Here is a 26,790-nt window from a genome sequence, read left to right on the forward strand (position 1 = left end):
GTATCTTTAAAAGCACACGGGAGTCCTAGATCTTTCTAACAAAACCAGCTTTGCCAATTTTTTAACTGCGCTATCTTTCTGCATTCACGTATGACCCAACTTAAGAGCTGTAAGTTTCTAACCTCATACAAAAAGTAACAAACCCTCAAAAAGTTAAACACAGAATTACTGTATGATCCAGAAATCCTACTCCTAAGTATGTACCTAAAAGAAATGAAAATGAGGACTCGGATATGTACACACCAATGTTCATAGCAGCATTATTCACAATAGTCAAAAGATGACAAAAACCCACGTATCCACTGACAGACGAACAGATAAAAAATGTGGAATTCCTATACAAAAAACAGCATCCAGCTATAAAAAGGAAAGAAATTCTGATACATGCTATGACATCAGTTAACCTTGAAGACATTATGCTAAGTGAAATAAGTCAGACACATAAGGACAAATCTTGTACAATTCCACTTACATGAGGTCCCAAAAGCTGGCAAATTCATAGAGGCAGACAGGTTGGTGGTGACTAGGGCTGGGGGAGGGAAGGGGAAGTCGCTGCTTCACGGGGGCCGTGTCTCTGGGACTATGAAGTTGCGAAAACAGATAGTGACGATGGTTGTACAGCACTGTAAATGCAGTGAATGCCACTGAATTACACACGAAAGTAGGCAATATGATAAATTTTTATGTTATGTATATTCAACATTTTTTAAAAATAATAACGTAGGGGCCGGCCCCATGGCCGAGTGGTTAAGTTCACATGCTCCACTTCAGCAGCCTGGTGTTTCACCAGTTTCAATCCTGGGTGTGGACCTAGCACCACTCATCAGGCCAGGGTGAGGTGGCGTCCCACATAGCACAGCCAGAAGGAGCTACAACTAGAATATACAACTATGTACTGGGGAGCTCAGGGAGAAGAAACAAACAAAAAAATAATAACATATCAAAACCATTGAATTATATACTTCAGGTAAATTGAATGTTAGGTGAAGCATCTATCTCAATAAAGCTGAAAAAAGTTTTTAAAAGGATCCTTGAATTCCCATTGAAGAAAAAAAATGCTGACAACGACCTTTCTGAATAGTCTTTCCAGTGGCCCACGCGATCTACCCCCATCACTGGTTTTAACCTTTCACCAAAATGCCAGGCTCGGGAGGGAGGGAGGGAGGGAGGGCGGGTGGGCGGGGTAGGCTGGGAAGTGAAGCACGCGCACGTTCACTCAAGGAGAAGAGCGTTTTCATACAGAAAAGTAGAACAATTACTCCATGCACTAAGTCAAAGGCACCCCGCTTCAGTCCTCACGTTTCTTACAGACTGGAATGTCCAATAGCTGGAAACCACACAAAGGCTGTAAATCAACAAAGCAGGGGGTCAGCAGGAGAGGGGAGTGCCCAGACTGCGTCTGGAGTGGGAGAGCACAGCCCCGCCCAGGGAACTGAGGCACACAGGCCTGTGTGGGCAGTGACAAAGGCAGGAGAGGTCAGAGCTCTGCGAGCAGTCAGGGTCCACCCACAGGAGCAAGCTGACCAGGGAGGAAGCGCAGCAGCCACACCAGTGCCACCCCTTCTGGAAGAACAGGAATGCCTCTGGGGCTAATCTTGGCTCAAGGGCCCCCTAGGCCCAGCCGAATCCCCTCCTCAGACCACACTGCCCTCCAGGATCCCACCACTACCCAGCCCGGCCCCACAGCACAGGGGTCAGGCGGTGGCTCTGCTGGTCTTATTGGACCCATTCTTCTCTCACAGGCACTTCCCTAATAAAATCCCTGCAAATTGAATCCTGTCTTCACACCTGCTTCTTCTCGGAGGAGCCAGACCAATGCTACAAGACTATTCAAATGCTAGTTTTGAATAATGTCACAGAATATGGCAAAGGAGGGAGCTCCATGAATCAGTCTCTCTGCCAAAACAACCAGTAAGCCGGCAAAAACTGACAGAATCAACTTTTTCAGAGCTCTGGAATCTAATCAAGAACTTAGAGCAACCACAGAAGTGCTCAGTGAAGAAAGAGGCTACTGAACTCCAGCCTTTAAGGACACCTCTGCCGGGGCACTGGCAAACTGCCGACACAACGCAACAGAGCATCAGTAACCAAACACAACACCAGAGCACAGCCGTGGGAAAAGCCACTACATGAACGACGACTGGCCTTTCACAGGCAACAGTAGCAAACACCTGAGGAGGGGGGACCCAACTGCCAGAGTTACACATTATAATACTCACAATGTCCAGGTTTCAACAGAAGAGTTACAAGTTATACAAAGAAGCAGAAAGGTATGACACATTCCCAGGAAATAAAGAAACTGGCAGAAACTGTCCCTGAGGAAGCCCAGACATCGTCCTTATATGAGACAAAGACTCCAAACCTGCTGTCTTAAATATGCTCAGAGAGCTCAAGGAAACCAAGGGAACGCTGTCTGAACAAAGCAGCAACGTCAATGAGGAGGCAGAGACCACAGGGAAACGCACAGGGGCACCAGCAGGCAGGAGCGGCCAGCCTGCAGTGAAGACCAGGGAGCAGTTCACCACAGCTCACGTCTCACAGTCTCAGGCAGCAGCCTGGCACTCTCGTGCAGGCCACAACATCGTACACTCCCACTCTGGGCTGGTGGGAATGTAAATGGTACAACCATTTTGGAAAAGTTTGGCAATTTCTCATAAAGTTCAAGACAGAGTTACCCTATGACCCAGCAATTCCACTCCCAGGTCTAACCTGAGATAAGTGAAAACATGTCCACACAGAAACTTGTGCACAAATGTTCACAGTGGCATCATTCATAAGAGCCAAAAGGTGAAAACCCAAAGGCTCACCAACTGATAAATGGATAAAGAAACGTGGTCTAAATGGAATACTACTCAGCTACAAAACAGAACAAAATCATTCCATTTGCAATAACATGGATGGCCCTTGAGGGAATTATGTTAAGTGAAATAAGCCAGCGAGAGAAGGATAATCTGTGTATGACTCCACTCATATGAGGAATTTAAAAATATGGACTAAGAACAGTTTAGTGGACACCAGGGGAAAGGTGGGGTGGGGGGTGGGCACAAACGGTGAAGTGGTGCACCTACAACACAAATGACAAACATTAATGTACAACTGAAATTTCACAAGATTGTAACCTATCATTAACTCAATAAAGAAAAAAAAAAAAGAAGAAAGAAACGTGGTCTATCCACACAGTGGAATGTTACTCACCCATGAAAAGGAACAAAGGACTGCTGTTACGAGCTATAATATGGATGAACGTTAAAAACACTACACTAAGTTAAAGAATTCAGACACAAAAGACCACTCTTGTCCAGAAAAGGCGAGTTTACAGAGACAAAGCAGATCAGTGGCGGGCTGGGGCTGTGAGTGCTGGAGGAAGTGGGTGGTCAGTGCTCCTGAGCACAGGCTTTCTTTGGAGGACAATGAAAATGTTCTGAAATTAGGCTATGATGATGCCTGCACAACTCCGTAAACACGTTACAAACCAATGAATTGTACGTTTTTAATGAGAGAAACTCACGGTACACAAATTATATCCCAAGAAAGCTGCTACGAAAAGAAGCAGAAAGAGTCAACAGGAACCACGGGGCCAAGAGCACAGCCACACCTCAGATGCCCACAGCCCAGTGCTGGTGAGGACACAAGGCCGAGCCCACTTTTGCACAGACATCTTTGTTCTGGACATAAGTCACTTCCTGGGGCACGTGGCATCAGCGGTGACACACTCCAGGATGGGGCCCTCTCCAGCCTTTGTAGGTGTCCCTTCCTTCTGTCCACAGGGGCACTGCCAGGCACACCCAGGGATGGTCACCACCAACCACAACAGGGCTTCATGGGGCCACGGCCCCATGTCCCACCTCTGAGTGAGCAGGCCTGACAGCTGGGACACGTGGGCCCAGTTCTTGGGGGTTCCTCTGCACCCACCACGCTGTGCCCCCTCTCTCCTTCTCAGGCCCTCCACCCATCCCCTTGACAGCGTGGACCTTGTTCCCAGGGGACCGTGAAGTCACTCCAGGGGGCAAGCACAGCGGCAGTGCACACTGTGTTCTTACTGGGCCACGGCACCCCGTTTCACGAGGCTGAAAGCTGCTTCTTGGGAACAAGAAAATCTCAGACATCACAACAGTTCATGGCCCTCCACATCCAGATACACAGTGTATGAGTGCTACTAAAATGTCATAGCGGGGAGAAGAGGCAATCAATCAGGAAATCAGAAAAAGCCAATGTGAGAAAGAAAGCAAGACTCAGCCCAGGACGTTGCCCCCCAAACGCTCGTGTCAGCAGCAGGGCAGAGGCACGCAGTGTGTGCATTGCGAGCCACACGGGGAGACGGTGAGAGGAAGTACCCGCATGCCACACAGTCTTGACAACGCAACGTGCCGCAGCTACTCACCGTCTACAAGCCGAGAAGGGAGCAACAGGCCTCTTCTGCCCAGTTCCGCCAACGCCAGACACCCGCCGTGCCAAGCGTTGTCCGTCTCCTGGAAACTGAGAGCACAGAGAGCCTGAGACCAGCGCACTGCTGCCAGCCCCCCACCCGCGAGCGTCGCTGAACCCATCCGTGCCAGCCCCGCGCCCTCGAGCCTCACTGAAACCCATCTGTGCCAGCCCCCCCACCCGTGAGCCTCACTTAACCCATCCATGCCGGCCCCCTGCCCGCGAGCCTTGCTGAAACCCATCCGTGTGTTTAAAACGCCATCGGCTACAGAAATAAGACACTCCAGCTCAAGGGAAGGCGACTGCCCCATTCAACCCTTCTCTTCAGATTCCGACAGCGAGCACAGGCGGGGGTGGCCACACGCCGCCAGTCCTCACTGCGCCTCGCTGCACCCTTGGGCCCCAAGCGGTTGCCCCAGCCGCATGCTCCAGCGGACTGCACGCCCAGCCCCTCTCCCCGCTTAACTGTAACCTGAGGAAACTCGGGCCCCACAGCCCATCAGCAGAGAGCGGCAGGGAGACCTCCTCTCACGGTGCCCTGCTGCCAGCTCAAATGGCTAATTCAAGACAAGTAAGTCAGGATGAAATGGCATGTAGACAATTGTTTGCACTATTTGAAATACAAACTTTTAATAAACAATCGTAATGCCAACTAATCCAGTGAAAAGTAAAGTTTCATATTTAATAAAAATTTTCCTGAAGCACTTTGGACACTCTTGTTTAAAGGTGCAACGCTGGCACTACTAATAGTGAGAACAACTGTTTCTTAAGTTGATGAGAGTTGTTCTGAGAGTTTCCACACTTGGTTGGCAATATAAACATGGAAATATACCTCCCCAAAAAGCAAGAGAAATTATAAGGCTCTTTCCTTTCTTTTTTTTTTTTTTTTTTAAGATTGGCACCTAGGCTAACAACCGTTGCCAATCTTCCTTTTTTTTTTTTTTTTTTTTTTAAGGATTGGCACCTGGGCTAACAACTGTTGGCAATCTTTTTGTTCTTTTCTTTTTTCTTTTTTCTGCTTTATTTCTCAAACCACCCCTCCCCCCGCCCCCAGTTGTATATCTTAGTTGCAGGTCCTTCTAGTTGTGGGACGTGGGAATGACGCCTCAACATGGCCTGACGAGCGGTGCCATGTCCGCACCCAGGATCCGAACGCTGGGCCACCGCAGCGGAGCGCGCAAACTTAACCACTCGGCCACAGAGCCGGCCCCGGTTCTTTCCTTTCTAAATAAATTAATTTGACGGCAAAAAAATGTTTAGGAAAACCAACTAAACTGCATTACCAGCTGGCAACAAGCCCAAGAACATGCAGGCAGGAGAGCCCAGGCTTGTCTGCTCACTCTGCGACACTGAGCGAGGGCCCCCTGCCTCATTACCTCCGGGGTCCTGTCCCGAGGTGATGCTGCTGGGGCCAGCAAGGAGTTAAACCGTGGACTGACAGAGACAGACATGAAAGCAGCCCCTTGGACCTCCTCAGCAACCTGTGACTCAATGCCAATTACAATTTTTTTAAGTTCCAAATGTTTTATTAAATGTCTGTCCCAAAGGCTGATTGACCATTTTGAAAATTTAACATGGGCACTTTATGTACTTTACAATTTTAATTGAAGAGAGATGCTTTGCACTTTTCTTAAAGACTTAGTAACACCTGGAAGAACCTGATAAAAGAAGAGCATTGTGGTGACTCAATTATCGCTAAAACAACTGCCGGTTACGCCAACATCTACTTCTAAACCAAAGGTGTGCACTGTCACTTGTCAGGGCTGTGAATAGGCTCCATCAGGCTGTAAAACACCTGTGGCCCAAGGGGGGACAAAGGGGGACGAGGGGACCATCATGTCCTGCCCACTCCAGGCAGGCACTGGGAGCCTGTGGGACTCAGCAAAGGTACCTCCTCCCTAGGGCACCTGCCGTGCGGCTAGACTTCAGCCCCGCCCGCCAACCAAGGCCCAACCTGCACAGCAGACGTGGACACAGACATGCAAAATACCCACATTAACACCATGGTATCGCTGAGCCAGGGAACGCAAACACACCGCCAAGCGGGTGATAGCAAGTCACGGCTCAAGACCCAAGCCCAGAGCAATCCCAGGAGGGGACAGGGTCTCAGAGGAGTGGAGACGAGAGACAACAGCAGAGCCAGGAGTAGGCAGGTTCCAGAGAGAGAAAGGCCAAGATGGGCTCAGGGACACGGGCCTCAGGACACCAGGGGCAACGGGAAGCAAAAAACTGACGAGAAGGACCTCAGAGATGACGGGGGGAGTGGAGTGGAGGGCAAGCAACCGTCCATGTGAAACAAATGGAGAAGACGCTCTGGGTCACCTGCTCATCTCTGCACCCAACGTCCCTGGAAGAACACAGGGGAAAGGGGGGGGCCTGGACGCTATGTGCAGGGGGTGGAGCAGAGGGAGGCGTGTCATCATCTTTCATTTTGAATCTTTAACTAAAATATTACCCAGTGAAAAACATCAACACGACTAGGCGAGAAGGGAAAGGAAGCGCGCTAATCTCCTGCTGAGACAGGGCGGCTCGTGAGGCCACAAGGCACCACCATAAGCTCCTGAGCGTCTCAGAGACTCTGCAAAGTCAGCAGGAGCCACAGCACACCCAGGACCCACCACAGGGACCCGGGACTGTGGGGCTGCAGTCCATCTGCTAACTAGAGGACCCAGAGGGCTTAGTTCAGACAGTAGACACGGAGGAACCCAGCAAGGCTGATGGGGCCCAGCTCCCCTCCTCCCTGAGGTACCCTGCTTCTGCCATGGCCTGGACTAGTGAGTCTGAACACATTACCTCCGGGGTCCTGTCCCGAGGTGATGCTGCTGGGGCCAGCAAGGAGTTAAACCGTGGTTTTCTAAGCAGTGGGAGTGCAGGGGGCCGCAGGCACTGAAGGCCACCTGCACGTTCACGGGATGGGGCACGGGATAGCCATGCTGCTCACACTGGTCCTATGGGGCCCCCATAAAGCCCCTCAGGGACTGGTGCAGCTCCACGCCACACACCCTGGTCCAGAAACACGGCAAGGAGTGAAATAACAGTCCCAGGAGTGGGATGTTCCTACAGTCAATGGAATTAACGTCCTGTTTCTGACCCATTTCAGAAAAGGCTGGCAGCTCACCACACGTCCCAGGAGGACACAAAAGGAGGGACGAGATCAGAGCAGCAGCTAGCCCTGCTGCCCCGCCTCATCTCACACCCCCTCCCTGGCTGTCCCTGCTTCTCAGTGTCTTCAAACATCCAGTCTGCGGTTAATTCCTGTGTGTGCCTCGCTCTACAATCAGGTATTTCACACCCATGTGTGCAGGTGCTGTCCAGGGGGAGCCCATCTGCAGGTGCACTCAGGCCTCTGCTTGGATTCAGGGTGGCGGCCCCTTCCTTCAATGTCCTGCTTGCTGCTGTGAATGCCGGCCTGGGATCAAGAGCAGCAGGACCATTTCCACCCTCCACACCCTGGCTACAAAAATCAGAGGAGTTTGTTAAAATGAGAAGATAAAGGCCTAGAAGCATTTGGAGATGGAACTAACTAGGACAACTGAAACTAGATCAAGATGGGACGGTCTGGAAACAGGACCACCATCTGACCAGAGCAGTCGTCTGAGAGCAAAGACATCCGACGAACCCTGCTGAGACGTGTGAAGCTCAGGCCCAGGCGGCAGGCGGAGGCGCAGCAGCCGGAGGAGAGAGGAGGCTGAGGGGCCAGGCAGGACGGGAGGCCGAGCAGGGACTCGAGAGGGCCCGTGAGAAGGGAGGGGAGGCGGCTACGTGAGGACAGCGTGAGGAGGGCTGGGTAAGACGGCTTCAAACGACAGAGGGAACATGCAGAGGCACTCCAGGGAGGACAGAGAACTGGGGAAGTGCCTGAGACCCACAGTATGCTGGCATCTGGGCCGGAGAGGATGGGCTGCAGGGAATTCCCACCCTCCAAAATCCCATCTCGAAGCCCTGCCCTCTCCTGTGGCAAGACGGTCTGCTGCAGCCACTCCACGGCTCCCGCTCAGCAGCCGCCCCGGATGCACACCACTGGCCCGGGGCCAGCTGGGTCCCAGCATGATCAGCATGCCACCAGAAAAGAATTCCAAGACACCGCCCTGTGAGGAGCCAGCAGAACCGCCACACAGACGGGGAAGCACATGCACAAGAAGCAAATGCTTTCTGCCCCTCGTCTGTGGCTTCCAGAGGCCTAAGGAGGGCTGTGTTCCACTGGCAGAGAACAGCGAGTGGTTTCCACTGAAAACACACGGCCACACGCACAGTACTGTTCTGAAAAGACGGCCAACAGCTGACATACTGTTTCCTGCACCCCTCAAACGCCACGGAGCAGCTCGAGGTCAAGTGCAGGAAGCAGCCTGCTCCGAGAGAGCTCGCTGTGGGATGCTCGCAGAGCGATCTCGGCTGCACGCGCACGCGCACACACACACACACGCACCGCACACGCACACGCACCGCCCGCACACGCACGCACGCACCCAAAACTGCTGACCTACAGCTTTCTCCACGCACAGTGGCAGCTCCAGAAGAAAAACAACCAGCTAATGAGGGCAGGAGTCAAGGAGGGGGCCTAACAAACACCACGTGTCCTCCACACCTGCTTCTGAAACCACATTAACTGGAGAGTCCTCAGGGAGCCCAAGCACTGTGCCTTCCGCGAGTGCGCACAGGCCCAAGAGACCACCTATGCTGCCAGGGACTCTCCCCTTTGACCCTGGCCTGCAGGCCCCAGGCTCAGACCCCCAAAACCCGCCATCTACACATTCTGGCCCACCCCCACATCGTGGGCAGGCCACGTGCCACCCAGACACCAGACTTCTCTGAAGGGCCACAGGTATGATGCAACACTACCACACGTGGCTGTCTAAGTTTAAACCTGATAAAAGTAAATAAATTTAGAATAAGACCTCAGTCACACTAGCCCCTGTTTAAAGTCTCAACAGTCCCACGTGGCCAGTGGCTCCACAGAGTCAGATCTGGAACATGCCATCATCACAGGAAGCTCTCCAAGACCACGCAGGCCTGCATTTACTCCAGTAAGCACAGCATTCTCTAAGGGTAAATATGTGTGTGTATCTGTTCGAAACTGATTTTTCTTTTTCCTTAAGGTTTTTAAATGCAGTGGAGTCTAAGCTGATAAAAGAAATACACTAGAAATAGCTACAGCTCTCAAATTTAACTTGGAAAGGAAAAAAAGGGGGCTTGGGGGCTCTGACAAACAGCTCCACGTAAAAGGATACGAGGAAAGAAAAGCCACTGCTTTTACCCAGAAACACATCCCCCTTTACCTCCTCACATACCTGAAGCAGTCCAGCACAGACCCGACCACGTCGTCCGCCAGCTCCTTGGGAAGCCTCCCAGCCATCCTACCGATGCTGAAAGAGAGGTCATGCTCCATCAGTGTCGCCAACCCCGCACAGGAGGCCACGCCGAGCAGGAACCGCCCCAAGCCGTCTTCCTCCCCAGAGACAAGAGAGGAGAGGCTGACCCTAAGCCAGCCTCACCCATGCTCTGCCCCCCAGAAGGCCACCCCCATCAGGGAGCCCCACCACATGAACATGAGAAGACTACACAGATGGACAGGCATCCACACGCATCTGAGGAGGACTGGGCCCCTGGGCTGTGCAATGCGTCGCTGCCAGTCAAAAGCACCCAGCACGGGGCCTCACTGTCACCCTGAACCCTCCAGACCCTCCGGCCCAGTGGGCCGCCCCACTTCCAGGCTGGACGCCAACTGTGCTGGCTCCGTCAGGCCACCAACATGGGATCAGCCTCCCCAGCCAGCTCCTGGCCAGATGCGCCCCGGGAAGCCCCACCCTCCCAGCCCCTCGCACTCCAACCAGACGTGCCCCTGGGCTCAGGGATGGGTGCTGCTGCAGTGAAGCCCCGAGTGTGCCCGTCAGCCCGGGTGCTGTGCATCTGGAGAGATGGGTACAAAGGCCTGGGGGACCTCAGGAAGGAGCCCCCGGCACTGCACCGCTCTACTCTCCTCCACAGCAGAGAGCACGGCGCATCTTCAATGTCCACTGTGTGCTTTGCCCCACTGGCCGCAGCTCCACAAGGCCTGGCCTGATGGGTGGGCCGCAACCCACACCGGACACCTCTGAGGCCGCTCCCCCAGGCACAAGAGAGGACAAACCAGCCCCCCTTGGGGCACCTGCTCGTACATGGGGGCCACACATACGTGGGCAAAGGGGGCGGGTTGTATGACAAGGACATGGAAGAGCAGGAGGTAAAAAGGCAATGCAGCATGCTCCCACCTCTGCCTATTCCAACCAGGATGGCAGGAAAACAAAGGGGCCGCGAGTCAACCACAGGCGCTATCTGCAAATTCAGAGCATAAAGCGAGAACATAAAGTAGAAAAAGATCATTCTATCCTGTAGAAACTTCTAAGCTATCCACTGCTCTCAAATCCCACAGGAAGTGCTGAGTGATTAAAGGCTCACCAGGTGGCCCCAGCCCAGCGCCTCCCGCTCAGCGAGCCGGACACCTACCCTTTGGCCGCAGACCACCGCACGACAGTGTCCTTGTCCTTCAATCCGACCAGCAGCTGCTCTGGAAGAACACAGGAGGCAGGGCTGTGAGCTCCACGGATCCCCCGCTGTTCACCATCCCCATGCTAGGTAAGTTCTTAAGTTTCCAGCGTTAGGAACCCACCCCACATGTCACTCGAAAGAGCACAGGAAGGGAATTAGACTAAGATCTTAATCCTAATTACAAGAAAGAACGTTTCCTTCTCCGTGTTTTTAAATCATCGTTTAAAGCCAATTTTTGTCTTTCTTCCTAAGAAGTAGATCCACCCCTCAGAGCAGTCACGGGGCAGTAAGCACCAGCAAGGGTGGAGGTCAGCGGCAACCCCAAGCAGGGGAGGAAGGCTTCCCAGAGAAAACAGTGCCTGCAGGAGGCCACAGAAGAGCAGCTCAATGGGGACGCAGTCTTGGAGATAGGCTGGACTTCAGGAAGAGCCACACAAAGGCCTGAAGGAAGTCGGGGAGTTGCCAGAGGCTTTGTGGTAAGGGGCTTGAGAGCCACAGTTGGCAGGAACCTTCACGAGGGCAGGCCCGGGAAGGCCTGACTCGGAGGAAGGACAGCAGCCTGTGGGTCCAAGCTCTCTGGGACCAGGGCAGGCTAGAGCCCCAAGGAGGAGACAGCAGGTGTAGACAACTCTGGGAAGAAACCTACTGTGAAGGAGAGAAGAGTGGAGTGAGCAGAGAGCAAGACAGCACTGGAGGCAGGTAGGAGACCCCACCATGGAGGGGGGGCTGGGAGGGACACGAAGCAGCGGGTGGTGGGAGGCAGGAGAGACCAACAAGGAAGGGGTGGTCAGAGGCTGGCCCTGCTGGGTGAGGCCTGGTCCGCAGGGGAGGCGGGGGGGAGCAGGCAGGGTATGTAGGGCCCATCAGAGAGAGCCTCTGCCCTTCTCTGTGCAGAGGAGATGCCACCTCAGTGACAGGTGGGCAGGTGGAGAGCTCTGTGGGTTTGAGGTGGCAGGAGCACAGCAGGGTGCAGGTGGGGCAAGGCCAGGAAAGCCACCACTCCATTTCCCCAGGAAAATGCCGAGGCCACTGGCTGGACACAACCAGGTTAGGCGTGAGGAAAGCAGCGTGAGCAGGGGAGACAGCGTAGGGGCCAGAGACACGGGCAGGAGAGCGATGGCATCTGCCTGGGCTCTGACTCGCAGAGAGAGCGTGGAGACAGGAGGCTCGCATACCGAGGCAAAGTGTGGGGGATGCCAGGCTCCAGTGGGCGTGGAGGTTCCCGTACAGACAGGACTGGGCATCAGGACTGCAGGCCAGTGGCCACATGCTCAATGGGCAAGGAAGGTCACAGAAGGTCACGTGATGCTGGCACAGAGAGGGGCAGGAGGTGGTGCAGCCAGCGAAACGCGGTTTGGAGGAGCCAATGCCCAGAAGCGCCAGCATGAAGCAAACGGACCCCACCCAGACTGAGGCAGCGGCAGCCTGCAGCAGCAGACCCCTCGCACCTATGACACGCTCCACCTCCTCGGGGACGTCATCATCTGCATCACCATCAGGAGTCTCCGCATGTGTCTGGGGCTCTCTTCGACCCTGGGCACAGAGCTGCAGGTTAGCGGCCAATGAGCGGCAGCCACGCTGGTACCTGCAGAAACCAAACACAATCTCAGACCTGCTGCCACCACCGGGAGCCTAGAAGACAAACAATCCTGATGACCAAAATTAATGATCTAGCACCACTTGGATGAAAGGACGAAAACCTGTGACAAGTCCTTGTGTTGTACAGAGACAGGATGGAAAGTAGAAGTATTAAGTGTCGTCAGCACAGACTGCCAAGAAAAGACATGACCTGACAGCCACAGAGCGCAGATCTGAGCTCCAGACCAATGTGAAATCCCCACGTGCCGTAAGGTCTCCACAGCCAAGAGGTGGGAGATAAGGTGACAGGGAGGAGGCATCCGAGAGAAGCACAGGGAGGGCCCTCAAACAACCCACTGCCTCATCCTCACTCACACTGGCTCTGCCTTCTGGCCCAGCAAGGACTGCCCCAGGCAGAGGCCGGCCAGCCCTTCGTCACCAGAGCAACTCCCACAGGTGCTGCCTCCGGCACACTCTCCCAGTCCCCACCAACCACGGCCCTCCTCCCCACCCAAGTGGAGGCCACCAGCATTAACTCCACTATGGGCCGTGGAGGGCCCCCAGCACAGGCTGGCTCAGCTGTACAACTCTGCAGCCCCTGAACCGCTCGCCGCCTCAGTTTCCCCCCTGGTAAAATGAGGTCCTACACAGGGGCTGCGACAAGGACGAGAGGAGGTGCACGAAGCCCCCACACCAAGGCCTGTGCAGAGAGAGGCCCACAGGCGCCACCTTCCCTTCTGGAAGGGCTGTGAGACACACATGGGCCTGACTCTCGGAGGTCCCAGCCCACAACAAGGCCTGGGCACAAAGGTCCCAAGTCCAGTCAGAGCGAATGCTGGGCACTGCGGTCTGAGGCCAATTCCAGGACACAGACAACGTGGGCTTTGGAGACAGAACAGGAGACTAAAAGACCAGCCCAGACATGGTTAACTGTGGCCTTGAATGACTCATCAAGGCCTCATCTCTCCGGGCCTCAGTTTCCAACTCTGTGAAACAAGGACAGTGGCAGGTAATTCCCAGGTGACATTAAAAATTCATTGTTTTAAGCTGCTAAATTTTGGGGTACTCAGTTATGTGGCTGTGATATTATGAATTATAAGAAACATATATTTGGTCTTTGTCCACTTCTGGATGACATGTCTTTTGTTATATGGATGAGGTGACTTTGGGGAAGCCCTAAGGACAGGGGCTGGTCACTGGGGGAACCAACCGTGTAAACAGAAGGTGGGAACTTTCAGTCCTGCCCCCTAACCTCCAGGGAGGGAAAAGGGGCTGGAGGTTGAATCCATTGCCAATGGCCGATGATTTAATCAATCATGCCTGTGTAATGAAGCCTCCATAAAAACCCAAAAGGATGGGGTTCAGAGAGCTTCCAGGTTGCTGAACACACGCAGATTTGGGGAGAGTGGGGCACCTGGTGAGGGCATGGAAGCTCCACACCCTTTTCCTATCTCTTGCCCTATACATGTCTTCCATCTGGCTGTTCCTGAGTTATATCCTCTTATAACAAACCAGTAATCTAGTAAGTGAAATGTTTTCCTGAGTTCTGTGAGCCACTCTAGTAAACTAACCGAACCAGAGGAGGGAGTCGTGGAAACCTCCAATCTATACCTGGTCGGTCAGCCCACATGACACCTGGACTTGTGACTGGAGTCTGAAGTTGGGGCGGGGGGACAGTCTTGTGGGACTGAGCCCTTAACCTGTGAGGTATGACACCATCTCCGGGTAGACAGTGTCAGAACTGAGCTAAACTGTAGGACACTCAGCTGGTGTCAGAGAACTGCTTGGTGTAGGGGAAAGCCCACGTCAGAGTTGGTGCTGGAAGTGGAGTAACAACCAATAACAGCACAGGGGGACATCGCCAGCCATCACAGGGCTGCTGTTGGGACCACGGAGCAACCAGCACGACGCTCACAAGCCACAGCAGTCACCTGGCGGCAAAAGTCAGCAGCCTGCTATTCCTCCTCAAATGAGCACACACACTGGTCGGTCACAGGAGCAGTCCTCACTTCATGCTCAGTAACCAGAGACCTGACGACAGCTGAAATACGGCAGACTGGAGGCTGCCATCAGACTCAGCACTCTGTCACGAACAACCGCAAAACCTGGATAGACACATAAGCCCACCGTTGGCAAGGCACAAGATGACAACCAAGGCTGGGCTACCATCCCTCAGAGCAGGGCAGCCCCAGGGGCCCCGACTTCACCTCTGCTTCCTCACCAAAGGTACTTTCTCCACTGCGCACAGAAAAATAGAACCCTAGCAGAGAGCAGCAGTCTTGCCAGGTGGAGAAAACAACATTTGTGACTACTGAGACGGCTACTATTTGGGGACAGATGTTGGAGAAAAGGAGTTGCTGAAAAGGAACCCCAAAATTCTGCATAAAAATCCTGTTGGATCCTTGGGTGACCCCTAAGACACACGAGTGCAGGTCAAGACCCAGAAGCGCCATCAGAGGGCAGCTTGGAGGCTGAGAGCTGAGCAGAGCTCAGGGTCACGTGGCATCAGGGAGGCAGGGAGACGCGCCCGCAGAAGGAACTGAAAGGCCATGCGCTGGACGTGAGGAGCACGCTGCAGGAGGGAGGGCTGCACTCCAGGGAGGCAGAACTGAAAGAAACCCACCCTACCGAGACCTCCTAGAGGCAGGAGGGGAGCAACGCCAGCGAGCCCCAGCTGCTAGGCGGGCTCACCCTCTTAAGGGGAAAACAACCAGCAGGAGAACGATACTAAAAGACATAACAAAACACGAGAAGATGAAATGAAAAAATACAAGAGGAAGGAAGATGAAAGAAAAAGAAAACAAACAGCGAGCGAGATGGTAGACTTCAACGAACCACGTCAACAATCGCAGTAAATGCACACGACATGCAGACTGAATGAAAGAATTATGATGCTAAACTATCTCCTTCCCACATAAATGTCTACAGCACTTGTGTGGTTACTTCATGTGTCAACCTGACTGGGTCACAGGGTACCCAGATATTTGGTCAAACATTATTCTGAGTGTGTCTGTGAGGGTGTTTTTCGCTGAGATTAACATTTAAATCAGCGCACTGAGCAAACCAGACTGCCCTCCCCAGTGTGGGTGGGCCTCATCCAATCAATTGAAGGCTGAAGAGAGCAAATAGCTTGATCCTCCCTCTAGTAAGAGAGTATTCTTCTTGCCTTTGGACTCGAACTGAAACCTGGGCTCTTCCTGGGTCTCAAGCCTGCCAAGTTTCATAAGACACCATCAGCTCTCCTGGGTCTCCAGTTTGCCAACTCACCCAGCAGATCCGGGGACTTGTCAGCCTCCATAATCACAGAAGCCATTTCCTTAGACTCAGTCTCTTTATACAGAGACATTCAGTCCATAGGCTCTGTTTCTCTGGAGAACCCTCATTCAGTACCAAACATTAATTTTCCGTGGCATTCTGGAAACTAACGACAAACATTTACATAAAGACTTCATATAGAACGAGTTACATGCAGAACACCCAAAAGTAAAACATCACACACACCTCTGGAAGCTGCTGTAACTGGAGACAAAGGCTGAGCTGAACGTAATTAAATAATTCTTCCCACCACGCATAATAATACTTGAAATAAAACTCAAGACTGTTAGAAACACAGTACCCCAAGTGCAGTGGAAAAGTCTGTTTCCAAGGGAGCCACTAATCCGAAAGCCATCTATTAATAAAGCAGGCCGCCTAGAGATTGCTAAGATGTCACTGCCACCGACAGGCAACGACAGCTTTGTTTTCTGAATAAACCCCAAGGAGTGAGCTTGTTTTCTCTGAAAGAAGCCTGTGATTCAGATCTATCATTGATCAAAATGGAGCTTTCCCCACAGCAAGTCCACATTAGTAAAGTTGTATTGTACCTGAATGCCACATAAACACAAAAACAAGCTTTTCTTGTCATCACTCCAGCTTCGATTATTCTAACTGGAAGATGTAGGGTCAGAAAATAACGAAAAGGAAAACTGTTCTTTCCAAAATCAGAAACACTTGAGACTAAGAAAAACATGAAAGCAGAAGATACTCTTTACCCATCAGCCTACTCTGTCAGCCCCCAGGAAGACAGGTGGTCACCACACCAGCCACCGACAGACGCTCAGGCCACGCACGGCCACGGCCTAATCTACCAACCTCCACTTCGCCAGCTTCGGTTTCAGGAAGGTCAGGCCCAGCCGCTGCACGAGCTTCACACCGAGTTTGCGGAGCAGGGTCTGGTTGCTGTCGGGGAGCCTGCAGCCGTCCAGGCACTCGAGAACGGTGGCAGCTGTGAACAACAGCACATCAGCTCAGTGTGATGGGAAGGGTGCTACACCATCTCCCAAACTGCACCCTCTGTCTGACACCTACCACATCAAAACCACAGACGGTTCCACAGGCCCCTCAAACGCAGGTGCTGGCATAAATCTACACTGAAGCCTCAACTCCATTTCACAGAGCCCCTCACCCCATGCCATTTACTAAGTGAGCTCGGGTCGCACCTCTCGACTTTCTCACTGTGAAGCAGCAAACGCGGAGATTGGCAGAGCAAAGAAGAGCCCCAGAGAGCAGGAGAAGCCTTTCCAAGTGAAGAGAACAGCTTGTGCAAAAACACACAGAGGACTACAAGAGACACGCAAACGGAACTGGGGTTGTGTTGTTTTATCGTCGTCTCACACGGGACTCACATGGCATCACAGAGGAATGATGAGACCAAGGCATGAGGCTGCGGGAACGAGGAGGACCGTAAACCTGATGGGAAGGGTCTCCATGAGAAGGGAAATGGCTCGACCGTCCCTCCGCTGCCAAGGCTGTCTGGGGGAGTGAGGTGGGTGTCGGAGGGAAGCCGAGACCAGGAAAGTGCACAGGATGGTTTTTTGTGTGAGATAAGGAGAGAGGGACTTCAAGATGAGTTGTAACAGCATCTGAATAATTTCCCAAAGGACCCAAATGGGCGCAGTGACTAACCTGGTCTAACTGACTGCCACTCAGAACAGACCCGGGGTCCACGCATGCACTTCCTCCGAGGACAAGACGCAAACACAGAGTGGTCACTGCTTTTTCTCAGGTGTGATAATGATGTCAGGGTCATGTTTTTAAAGAGTCCCTATCTTCGAGAGATACCTACTGAAAGAGCTGCAGGTGAAATGACAGGTGTCTGGGTGGGAGGAGGAGCACAGAAGAAACAAGAGTCCCCGTGAATTAAAGACCTGAAGCCTGCGAGAGAAATATGGGAGTTCATGACACCATTCTCTCCTCCTGAATACGTGTATGAAATTTTCCAGAAGGAAAACTTTAAAAAAAAAAATAGACTCAACTACTCAAATCTGAGTTATATATCTTCTAAAACATGGAACTCAAAGAAATTTCTCTTGGCCCAGGTAGTAAACCTCTCTGCAGCAAGAATCACTGCACTATTTTCATAAAACGAAGTGAATCTAAAATTAACAGAATGAGGCAAAAGGCAAAAGATGTGGCTGTGGCTACAGGAAGAACACAGCTGGAGACCTAGGGGCTGTGTCAAGGTCACTAAGTCCCCCAGGATCAACACCCGGCAGCCAGGGCGTCAGGAACCCCAAGCTGCTGCACAAGGCCCAAAAGTTAGATTATTAACACACACAGCCACACAACAAACAAAAAGCCCAAGAGCCATGACAGCGTCCAGATCCAGCAAGTTCCAGACTCCTGCACCTACGAACAAGACGTTAAGGAGACACACATGATCACAACTCACAAAACACCCTCTCTTACAAACAACCCTTACCATAGGGTAAACAGTCTTCACGTTTTCCATGCTTAAATATTTGTGCCTAAAAAGAGAAAAAAAATGCTATTAAAATGTTGCAAATACATTTACAAATTTAAAACACAGATTATCAAAACAATTCATGGTATCTTCGAGAATTTTTATTCTAAACACTCACCACCAAATAACAAGAGCACAGTTTCTGCACACAATAAAGAAAGGGATTACAAGAGACTGGAGGGGAAACTTCCCAAAGAGGAAACGTAAAATCGTAAAATCGGGAGGCAGTGAGAAAGCGCAATTCACTGTGGAGGACGCGGACCTCCCAGCTGACTGAGCTAGCCTCTAAGAAGGAGAGTAAAGAATCTCACTGGGTGTTTTTAATTACCTGTGTACAAACAAAGATACCAAAGGATAAAAGTTATAGTCGAAGCATCTCACACAAAAGTGAAGAACCCAAGCATTCCTTCTTGGTCAACAAATGAGAAAGGCATACATCCGCCTCCTCCTGTGGGGCCCGTCAGCACTGGTCACCTGGACCCACGGGACTGACGTCCAAGGGGTCCTAGCATGAAGTCTCCAGTTCACTTGCCCTGTAACCAGTGACTACCTCCAAACTCGAAGACCTTGCAGGCCCTGAATTCTCAACTTGAAATCTTATCCTCTGCTTTCCAGTCTGGAAGACGAATGGGACAACTGACACAAGCCTCCAAGCCCCTTAAACAAAGAATCCCAGCGCTGAGCACGTTTAAAAGCAGCTAAAAAATTTCTCTTCCTTCAAAACTAGTATTTACCCGGCAAGGTGAGAACTGCCTCTGAAGGTATGTGGGCCCATCTGCTCTGGACCCCAGCCCCACACCAGGTCCTGACAGCCAGGGAGTGGCTCAGCGGAGGTGGAGGGGACTTCCCAAAAGCCCTGGCCCGTGGTCTTTCACACAGAGACTAGCGGCCATCCGGCCCTGGCGTGAACAGCACCGATGCTGAGGTAGGCTGGGGACATCACAGCACACAAGGCACCGTGCACTCTCCCAGAAAGGGGCCCCAGGGCTCCACTGCCTCTCCCAGCACCCGTCACGCAGCCCCGCCTCGGCAGCTCCCTTCTTGGGCCTGGACGTCTGGGAGATGCCCTGCAAAGCCCCCGGCAGAAGTCACACTCTTCCGCTCCTCCCTGTCCAAGCCCGAGACCCTGAGCGAGCCTCCAGTGAGGAAGCTCAGACACTTCCTTCACTCCACCACCTTTAGCGACCCCACACCACCGCCACCAAAGGAGCCACCCCACACCATGCGAGGCACTCACAAACAGCAAGACAGGTCCTGCCCTCCACAGCCATGTGTGAAATGTCCCATATCACGACTTAGAAAGCCAGTCCGAAAACACTGACAATCTGTATCTTTGCAATTTGGGTGTATCACAATGGGAAGTCACCTGGATCCCGTAGCTTCTTCCTGGTGAATTTCTAAAGGAGTCAGGGAGATAGCTCGGTGGAAAGGAAGGAAGAGACTGTCCTGCAGCTGGATGGGTGGGGGCACAACATGAGCACCAAGGTGAAGCACCCCACAGCCCTCGGCACCCACTCACCCTCCTGCAGCTAGCGGCCATGAGAGCACCTCCACCCGAGCTAGAAGGGAGGAGTGGCCTGGCCATCAGCCTCCTGCCCACCAACTGCTATGACAAGCCCCATAGACAGGCACAAGGGACAGACACCTAACCTGATGGCCGCGGAAACAGTCTAGGACCAGGAGTAAGAAAAGAGTGGGCCACACCATGCGGCCCAGTTCCCGTCTGAGGGCAAGGCTCTCGAACCAGCCACTCTTCCCTTGGCTCTGCCACCGCAGCCCCGTGGAAGCTGCAGACATCCACCTGGCAGCACACCTGGAGCCAGGCCAGGTTTTCAAACATGGACTCAGATGGTTCAGACCCTGACAACAAAGCTTACAGGACAGACACTTCTGACTTTAAAAAACCTACATGTCAAAGTTCACAAGAATAATCTGACAGTGACCTTTCCAGTTCTGAATTGCTATACATGCAAATCCCATGACAGAAAACCCCTGCCAAGGACAGAGGCTTCGCTGAGGATACCACTTTCCCTCCAAGCAGGAAGCACAGGGCAACAGAGCTGAGCAGGGGGTGCCGGTGGCCCTTCCCTCAGGGCTGGCATGTCCCAGGTCACAGGGACAACATGCCCCTCAGAGACACACATGTGTGTCCAGGAACACTCTCCTCCCTGTGTTCTCAGGGCACAAGGCCATCCACACAGCCAGTGCCTCTTCACACAACTGGTTCCACACGAAAAATATCTGAAAACATTGTAAGGCCACAAGTTATAAAAACCATGAGGTTTCAATCAACTATTGAAAGTGATATTCAGTAATCGTACACTTAACAAAAACACAAATAAATGTCTTAGTATAAAAGTAATTGCTAACACAAATTTTGCCAAATTTCCTAAGATCGCGAAACACTCAATTATACCAATAGCTGTTGATGACAGTGAGGAGAAAATACCAGCCTGAAGATTTACTCTCAGCTACTGAAGCACCAGAACCACCGCTCAGCACTCTAATCTCTGCCCGCACCAACGCTCTGCACCCCGCTGCAGTCAACCAGAGAGGAGCCGAGCCAGGACGCGGGAGCCCGGCAGGCAGGCACAGTGGGCTAATCAGCAGAGATTCACATTTAAGCATTATTGAGCTCAAAGTGCGTAGCACACGTTTTCTTACAAGGGTACTGAAATCAGAACCACCACCATGTGGGGAATAATGATGTTTTCTTTTGTTTTAAAAAGAAGTCCTCAAAATGATTTGACGATTATGTGGAATACACGCTCAAGTATTTAGAGGCAGTACAATGACTTAACTTAAAATAGTTCAACAACAAAAATATGTGTTTATTTTTATATATACACACATGTGTGCACATACATAAATATACATACACACACATTTTATTTTTATATATACACACGTGTGCACATACATATATACACACATTTTATTTTTATATATACACACGTGTGCACATACATATATACACACACATTTTATTTTTATATATACATACATGTGTGCACATACATATACACACACATTTTATATATACACACGTGTGCATACATATATACACATTTTATTCATATATATACACACGTGTGCACATATATATATACACACATTTTATTCATATATATACACACACATTTTATTTTTATATATACACACATGTGTGCATACATATATATACACAGATTTTATTTTTATATATACACACGTGTGCACATACATACACACATTTTATTTTTATATACACACGTGTGCACATACATATATGTACATACACACCTTTTATTTTTATATATACACACATGTGTGCACATACATATATACATACACACATTTTATTTTTATATATACACACGTGTGCATACATATATATACACACCTTTTATTTTTACATATACACACATGTGTGCACATACATACACCTTTTATTTTTATATATACACACATGTGTGCACATACATATATACACATACACCTTTTGTTTTTATATATACACACGTGTGCACATACATATATACATACACATTTTATTTTTATATATACACACATGTGTGCACATACATATATACACATACACACATTTTATTTTTTATAAAAAAGTCAGGAACACAGGGACTTCACAAGAGATCCTATAGAAATTAAAAGCGTAATACAGAAATTTTATAAACAACGTCATGACAACAAATTAGACAACTCAAAGGAAATAGACCCATTCCAAGAAAGACACAAATTACCAAAAAATGACCTAAGACGACACAGAAAATTTGGGGCCGGCCCAGTGGCATAGCGGTTAAGTTTGCACGTTTCGCTTCAGCAGCCCAGGGTTCGCTGGTTTGGATCCCAGGCGCAGACCTACACATTGCCATCAAGCCATGCTGTGGCAGGCATCCCACATATAAAGTAGAGGAAGATGGGCAGTGGATGTTAGCTCAGGGCCAGTCTTCCTCAGCAAAAAAAAAAAAAAAAAAAAGGAAAGAAAGAAAGAAAAGAAATATAAAATTTGAATAGACCTGTATCATGTAAAGAAATTTAATTAGTAATTTAGAATCTTCCCACAAAGAAAACCCTAGGCTTACATGGCTTCACTAATGAATTCTAGCAAGTATTTAAGGAAAAAATAACAATATCCTACAAAAGCTTTAAGAGAACAGAGAAAAGAACACTTCCCAGCTTCACTGTATGAGGCCAGTGTTAGCCTGATAAAAAGCCAAAGACATCAGAAGAAAACCACAGACCAATATCCCTCATGAATGTGCACACAAAAACCCTTCACAAAGTATCAACAAGCTGAATCAAGGAACACGCTCAGCCAATGCTACTCCACAACCAAAGGAGTTTACCCCCATTCGCATGGAATGTAAGTCTGGTTTAACATCCAAAACACAACTAATGTGATGTGCATATTAACAGAATAGAGGACAAAACACATACAATGACTTCAATAAAAGCAGGAAAAGCACCGGGCAAAATTCAACATGATGAAAGCTCTCAACCAACTCGGAACAAGAGGGAATTTCCTCAACATGATAAAGAGTACCCGTGAAAACCCACCGCTAGCATCCCACTCAATATAAAAGACTGAATGCTTTCTCCTAAATCCAATAAGGACAAAACTCAACAAATTTTCAATGGAGCAGTGAGAAGACACTCCAGACTAGACCCTGGGGGGCTACAGGAGAAGGAGGAGCCGGCTGGCCCAGATGACCCTAGAGGGGCTCCAGAGTCAGCAGAAGCATGGAGTAGAACCTTCCAGAAGGGTAGAAGGGGGTCTCAGGCATAAACAGAACATATTAGAAGTAGACTATATTAAGGATTGATGAAGAAAAGAAAAAGATAAGCAAACTACAGGAAAATCAAAACTATACAAATTATGGTCCATACATGAAACAAACAACAATATGGCAGGATTTTGATCAACGGGAATGTTAGAAAGTAGAATCCAACTGACATTAGCACCAGGCACAAGACCCCTTTATAAGGACACTGGGACTGCAGAACAGAAAGTGAAACCCCCACAATGAGCAGCGTTATTCAGAATAACGTAAATGCTGTTGATTCTAAAAGTTACAAGCAATAACTCTAAAGACAAAGCGAAAGACTTTAGTAAGGATACAGAACAGAATGTAAATATTGTCCACTCAGATAACACACAAGTGAAGGCACAGCTGGCTGAGAGGGCCCAGCCCTGACGACGTCCCCTTACAGGGAGCAGGTAGGGTCTGGAGCACCCACGTGGAGGGCAAGGCAGAAGAAACAGAGGTCCGTCAGGTATCACAGCTACAACCGAGAGCTCCTGGAAAGAGCAGCGTCATCACCAATGCTGGGAGAGGGCAGCAACGGAGTAAATGAGCCAAGCCAGCAACTCGAGAGAGGAAACTGTGAGTGAAGCCAGGCAAGGGGCGCACGTCACGTAGAGAGGGCAGCAGTCACCCTCAGAAGCCAGCGAGGTGTCTGAGAGGACGAGCTGCAGTGACAAGGGCAGGGCAAGGGACTAGCAATTTTTCAGTACAAACCGCCTGAATGGCTTGATCAGCCGATCTCTAACCAGGTGTGGAATAAAAACGTTTTTCATCCTCAATCTGCTGAATCTGCTGAGGGACCATCTGCACGTGTGGGACAGAGGAGCACTAGACCAACAGGGCACCAGAGGGCACCGGGCCTTCCCCGCCTGAGAGCCACGCAAACCACCACTGCACGCCTGCGTGACCAGGCAGGAGGGTCCCTTCTCTGAATCTGTTTCCTCAGTACACAAAACAGGGGCAATGACATCCTCTCTACTCCACTGAGCCACTTGGAGAATAAAACACAAATGAACATAAAACACATTCATCAAGGAGATCAGAAATGTTTCCTACCAAGTAAATATAGATATATTCCTTTTGTCTGTCCAAAACTATTTTAAGAACTATTCCCTAGGGATAACTTAAATGACATACAAAATTAATTTACTCCACATAAATTCAAATGTGCCCAATTTGATATACTTCAGACAGAAATCATCCATTTATAGAACACTTACTGAGCAGAAACACTGGTCCCCTCCGTTCAGGGACTCAAGAGTCTGGGAGAGAGCCACCAAGCACCAAAACAGCCATGTGGATTCCGTGGGCTACGCAGCCTGACGGAAGTCCATACAAGGGGCAGTGAGACGCCTAGTCACACCCAGGGCAAAGCAACTTCACAAAGAAGCTGTCCCTGCAGCCAGTTCTCCCTGAGAAATGCAGGCAATCAGTGAGAAGGCGGGACCCAAACGGGATGTACATACACAGCTGGGTCTGTGAGAGCATCAGACCTTCGGGGAGAAGCCAAGAGAGACAGCAGACAGGCAGCTCTGGGCCAGTTCAGAATGGGCGTCGGACTGAGGGTGACCGTCACCCACTCAGTCCAGGGGATCCCAGTTGATGCTGTTGCCCAGCTGAATTATGAAGAGAGCCTCCTTTTTCTCAAATAAGCAGTTTGGGTAAAATTACATGGTCACCCCATGTGGCAAGTCCTCTGACATGCCCCCATCCAGAGCTGGGGTCCATGGGCCTATGCTCCCCTCCCCAGACCAGTGGGCTTCCGGCTGCTTCAACCAGCAGAGCCTGGTGGAGCGACGCTCTGACTGCTGAGCCCAGGCACATTCTGCGAGGCCTCCCGGCCACCTGCTGTCCCAACACTGCCCTGGGACACTCCCTCTGGGAACCCAGCTGCCTCAGTGGGAGAATCCAGCCACATGCGGAGATGCCACACAGGCACCACGGTCGACAGGATTGGCACTTCAAGCCATCCCACCATGTGGGCTTCTCAGCCAAGGCCCCCAGCATCTAGGGGCAGAGACAAGATATGTGCTGCTCCCTGGCTTCTCAGGACTCACAGAGCCACACGCAGGAACAATGGCTGCTGTCTGAGCCACAGACTTTGGGGTGGGTTTTGAGCCACAGATAACAAACTCCCTACTGAGGAACCACGCGAGGGGCTGAAATTCACCCTGTGGGCAAGGTGCTCCTGTCTAACCCTGGACAGCAGTAGCACGATGGGATTCCGCCCTGACAGACAGTCCAGGGGACACATGCAGGGAGAGGAACACTAAAAGATGAGGACTTTCAAGGAGGCTCCTGTAAAGTCCAGGTAAGCCAAGAACACCAACTAGGGCAGAAGGCCTACAGGGAACGGGAGGATGGACACAGTAGTCAGGACACAGGAATGACAGCACTCGGCACCGGTTAAAGGACTCTTTGGTCCCCTTCACTAACTAAGTAGTAAGAATTTAAAATAATGCCAAAAATGTTCTCACATATGAGTATTGCTAATTTGCCAAACTCCTTATAAAGTCTAAATAAGAGAAAAGAATAAAGTGGTGACAAGTTTCCAGTGTCATTCCTCTGACAACTGGTGCTGACATGGCCCCACCACTGGGCCCGGGCAGACGTGACAGGCCTCCACCCGGAGACACCGGCTCAGGCCCTGGCGGTCCCCGCCCCCACCCAGAAGGGGCCAGCACCAAGGCCCAGTAGCCAGCCACTGTCTGGGCTAAGGGGGAACCGAACACCATCTTTTTATGGGCACAAGATGAGTTCTCTTGATCCCTGCACTTTTCCTGACCTTGAATCCCACAAGATAACCTAGGAGCTCCGTACATAGAAAGGGAAGTGTCATGGGAGTTACTGACTCTCCTGGAACGGACTCAGGAGAGCAAGAGGAGGAAAGGAAAGAACAAAAATCAACGAAGACAAGGGCTTTGTTTTTGTTGGTCGTTTTTTTCCACATAAACATGGGGCCATCTTCATTGCCTTTCACTCCTGAGAGCATGTGGTCCAGTCAGCTGCACACGGAGGACAGAGAACCTCAGCAATGGGAGCAAGTGGCCAGACAGAAACATTCTGGTCTTCTGATGGACTTGAGTACTCAGCCACAAAATGGGAGGTGCACCCCACTTTCATGGAAGCATAAAACACGGACCCACTGGAAACCACCAAAGTAATCATGCCACTCAGAGAAAACAGCAGCACGCAGCTGAAGAGAAATGACCATCAGGCCTGTTTTTGTTGTTCCAGAAACTAGCACAGCGCAAGGTGCAAACAAAACGGGCGTCTCAGGAATCACTCTAAACCACCGCACCTCTCAATTGCTTACCCACCCAGGCTTGCTCTTCTGCAACGTGCAAAGCAGCTTCCCCTCCCCGGGGCATGTTCTCCAAGCCCATGACTCACAGGCTGTCAGCTGCTCAGGAGCAAGTCGGCCCGGCTGCCAAGCAGGAGATGCTGGTTTGAGGCTACCTGAAGGCACCACCAAGTCAAGGCCAAGAAAAGCAGCTCCACCCCAGGCCCCGGGAGAAAGGTCTCCCACACACCAGCTCTGTGCACTCATCAGTGCCCAGGAATTCTCCTGCAAGCTGGCAAGTGCTGCTCGTCCCGGCCCCTCAGGAAGACATGACATACACACACCGACAAGTAGACAGGATGGAGTTCAAGCAGAGCGAGCTCCCAGCTCCTGAG

General features: G+C 50.9%; 1 protein-coding gene across 16 annotated transcripts in view; it reads right to left on the minus strand.

Moving 5' to 3' along the window:
- The window catches only part of TBCD (tubulin folding cofactor D), a 191,288-nt gene that overhangs the window by 129,535 nt on the left and 34,963 nt on the right, over positions 1-26,790 (minus strand). For all 16 annotated transcript variants that reach the window (XM_070561247.1, XM_070561245.1, XM_070561238.1 and 13 more), the window contains 6 exons: positions 18,269-18,314; positions 16,660-16,792; positions 12,399-12,535; positions 10,909-10,969; positions 9,714-9,788; positions 4,382-4,476 (listed from right to left, as the gene is read on the minus strand). In XM_070561247.1, the coding sequence (XP_070417348.1) occupies positions 4,382-4,476; positions 9,714-9,788; positions 10,909-10,969; positions 12,399-12,535; positions 16,660-16,792; positions 18,269-18,314 (547 nt within the window). The remainder of the gene's footprint in view (positions 1-4,381; positions 4,477-9,713; positions 9,789-10,908; positions 10,970-12,398; positions 12,536-16,659; positions 16,793-18,268; positions 18,315-26,790) is intronic.

The sequence above is a fragment of the Equus przewalskii genome, chromosome 10 (genome assembly GCF_037783145.1).
Source record: "Equus przewalskii isolate Varuska chromosome 10, EquPr2, whole genome shotgun sequence".
Taxonomy (NCBI): Eukaryota; Metazoa; Chordata; class Mammalia; order Perissodactyla; family Equidae; genus Equus; species Equus przewalskii.